Source organism: Helianthus annuus, chromosome 14 (assembly GCF_002127325.2).
Source record: "Helianthus annuus cultivar XRQ/B chromosome 14, HanXRQr2.0-SUNRISE, whole genome shotgun sequence".
Classification (NCBI taxonomy): Eukaryota; Viridiplantae; Streptophyta; class Magnoliopsida; order Asterales; family Asteraceae; genus Helianthus; species Helianthus annuus.
The window spans coordinates 8,582,016-8,583,944 of NC_035446.2; the positions used below are offsets into that span (position 1 = coordinate 8,582,016).

At 45.6% G+C, this 1,929-nt stretch overlaps 1 protein-coding gene across 1 annotated transcript; it reads right to left on the bottom strand.

Moving 5' to 3' along the window:
• Positions 1-693: 693 nt before the first annotated feature.
• LOC110906390 (vegetative cell wall protein gp1-like) lies at positions 694-1,329 on the bottom strand. Its single transcript, XM_022151530.1, has 2 exons — positions 1,212-1,329; positions 694-1,097 (listed from the first exon to the last, which is right to left on the bottom strand). Exons 1-2 carry the CDS (start codon positions 1,327-1,329, stop codon positions 694-696), a joined length of 522 nt encoding a protein of 173 aa, XP_022007222.1.
• Positions 1,330-1,929: the final 600 nt, after the last annotated feature.

A 1,929-nucleotide genomic window follows, 5' to 3' on the forward strand; every position in this document is an offset into this window, starting at 1 on the left:
TTTTGCAATAAATATTAATGAGAATTCTTTTGAAAGGTTAAGAGTAACCAACCGTTAGCAGGATTTTGGGCTACTGGTGGAGGTTGAACTCTCGGCCCATCACTTCGAGTACCTCGGTTTGCCTCGTGCTGTGCAATCGCATCCGCGGTGCGTTGGTTTAGTAAGGCATCAAGCTCAGCTTGAGTCGTGGGTAAAGGATTTTGAACGTCACGTAAATTCCTCCTTCTCGGCGCCATGAATCTTCATATGAAAATCAATAGAAGAATTTTAGACCAGTATTTAAAATAAATATTGTCGTTCATGGGCTCAAAAATAGAATGTAACACATCACCACAACACATACATACATCAAAATGAGATAAATCGATCATATCTCGCACAAAAACATCCATACAAAAATCATCACCAACATAAAAACAAATCCAATAATAACAGAACATAAAAGAAGAAATACCACATACATATATATAGATGTCAACTTGTTACAAAATGTTTGCGAAGAAACGAAATATAGTTAGGAGTTACATTACTCCAAAATTCATGTCATAAACAAAATACAACTACGAAATAGATTTTTCTTCACATGGTTCTTCATCTTCTTCAGGTTGATTTTATATATATCTTCAAAAGTCTCTTCTAATAGTCTTCTATCCTACTAAGAGACCTACCTCCTAATGCGACCACATACCAAAACTAGAGTGGGGGTGGGCGTGGGGGTGTAGATGCATCAATGACCCCTCGGACATAGGCCATATCCTCCTCTAAAGCGCTAACGTGCCCCTCAATAGACGGAGGTAGGGCATGGTGTGAAGGAAACAACGGTGCTGGTGGAGATGGTCGTGGAGGTGACGATGGTAACGGTGGTGGTGGAGGAGGGGATGATGTCGGTAGTGGTGGCAAAGGGGATGAAGATGGTGCGGCACTCGCAGGTGCTCCAGAAGCAGACTGTTGAGCACTAAGCTCATGAAGGTGACGAAAAACGATGCCGAGCTGAATCTCGACAAATGTGAGTCTGAACTCAGTAGTGGACAGAGGCATGTGACTCGGATAGTATGGGTCATGGGGACTCATGCCCAGCGGAGGATATGCATGAAGATCTGCAAAGTATGGAGACGGTTATGTGATAGTGCTGTGCATGGAAGTATGGAAATGATATGAATCTCCAAACAAAGGAACTGAAGTATGCGAAGGATACCCCGCCATAGGGTAACTAGGAGCAGTGTGGGACGGCCCGGCAGCATACGGGTCGAAATAAGAACTGACTGTGGATGTGACAGGAGTAGCAAAAGATCCAAACGACGGATAAGGAGGTAAATGCTCATCTGGCATAGTCGCACCACTCAGTGAGTAGTGAGCAGGTTAAGTAACATGAGGGATGATCGGATGGATATCTAGGAATGCAGTGGGCAAAACAGGATCATCCTGGAATGGCAACGCCTCCGAAGGTGGAGGTAACACTGTGTCAGGGGAGTGAAGTGGAGATGGAGTCAAAGGTGTAGCAGGGGATGAAGATGCAATGTCAATGGTGGTAGCATCAGGATGAGCAACCTCAAGAACAGCAATATCAAAATCAATACCGATGCCTAGGGCATCATGAAGGTGCTCGACCTGAACAACGGGGATGACCATATCCTCAGCATCGTCATCTAACATAGGATCAACAACAGGAGGGACGTCATCGCCGCCCTCGGGGCCTACAACATCGAGTGGAATCATAAGAAACACAACAACATGCTCACCCTCGGGGTGGCCAAATATGATCATGTCATGAAAGTGGGGGATAGCAAGCACGTCATCCACCGGTGGAATGTCGGCTGGATCGGGATCAGGAAGGGCGAATGGCTGGAAATCAATGTCCATCCACTGTCATCAGAAACCTCGTCATCGGAAACGAGTATAACAGGTGGGGCAGGATCGTCTAACGGTATG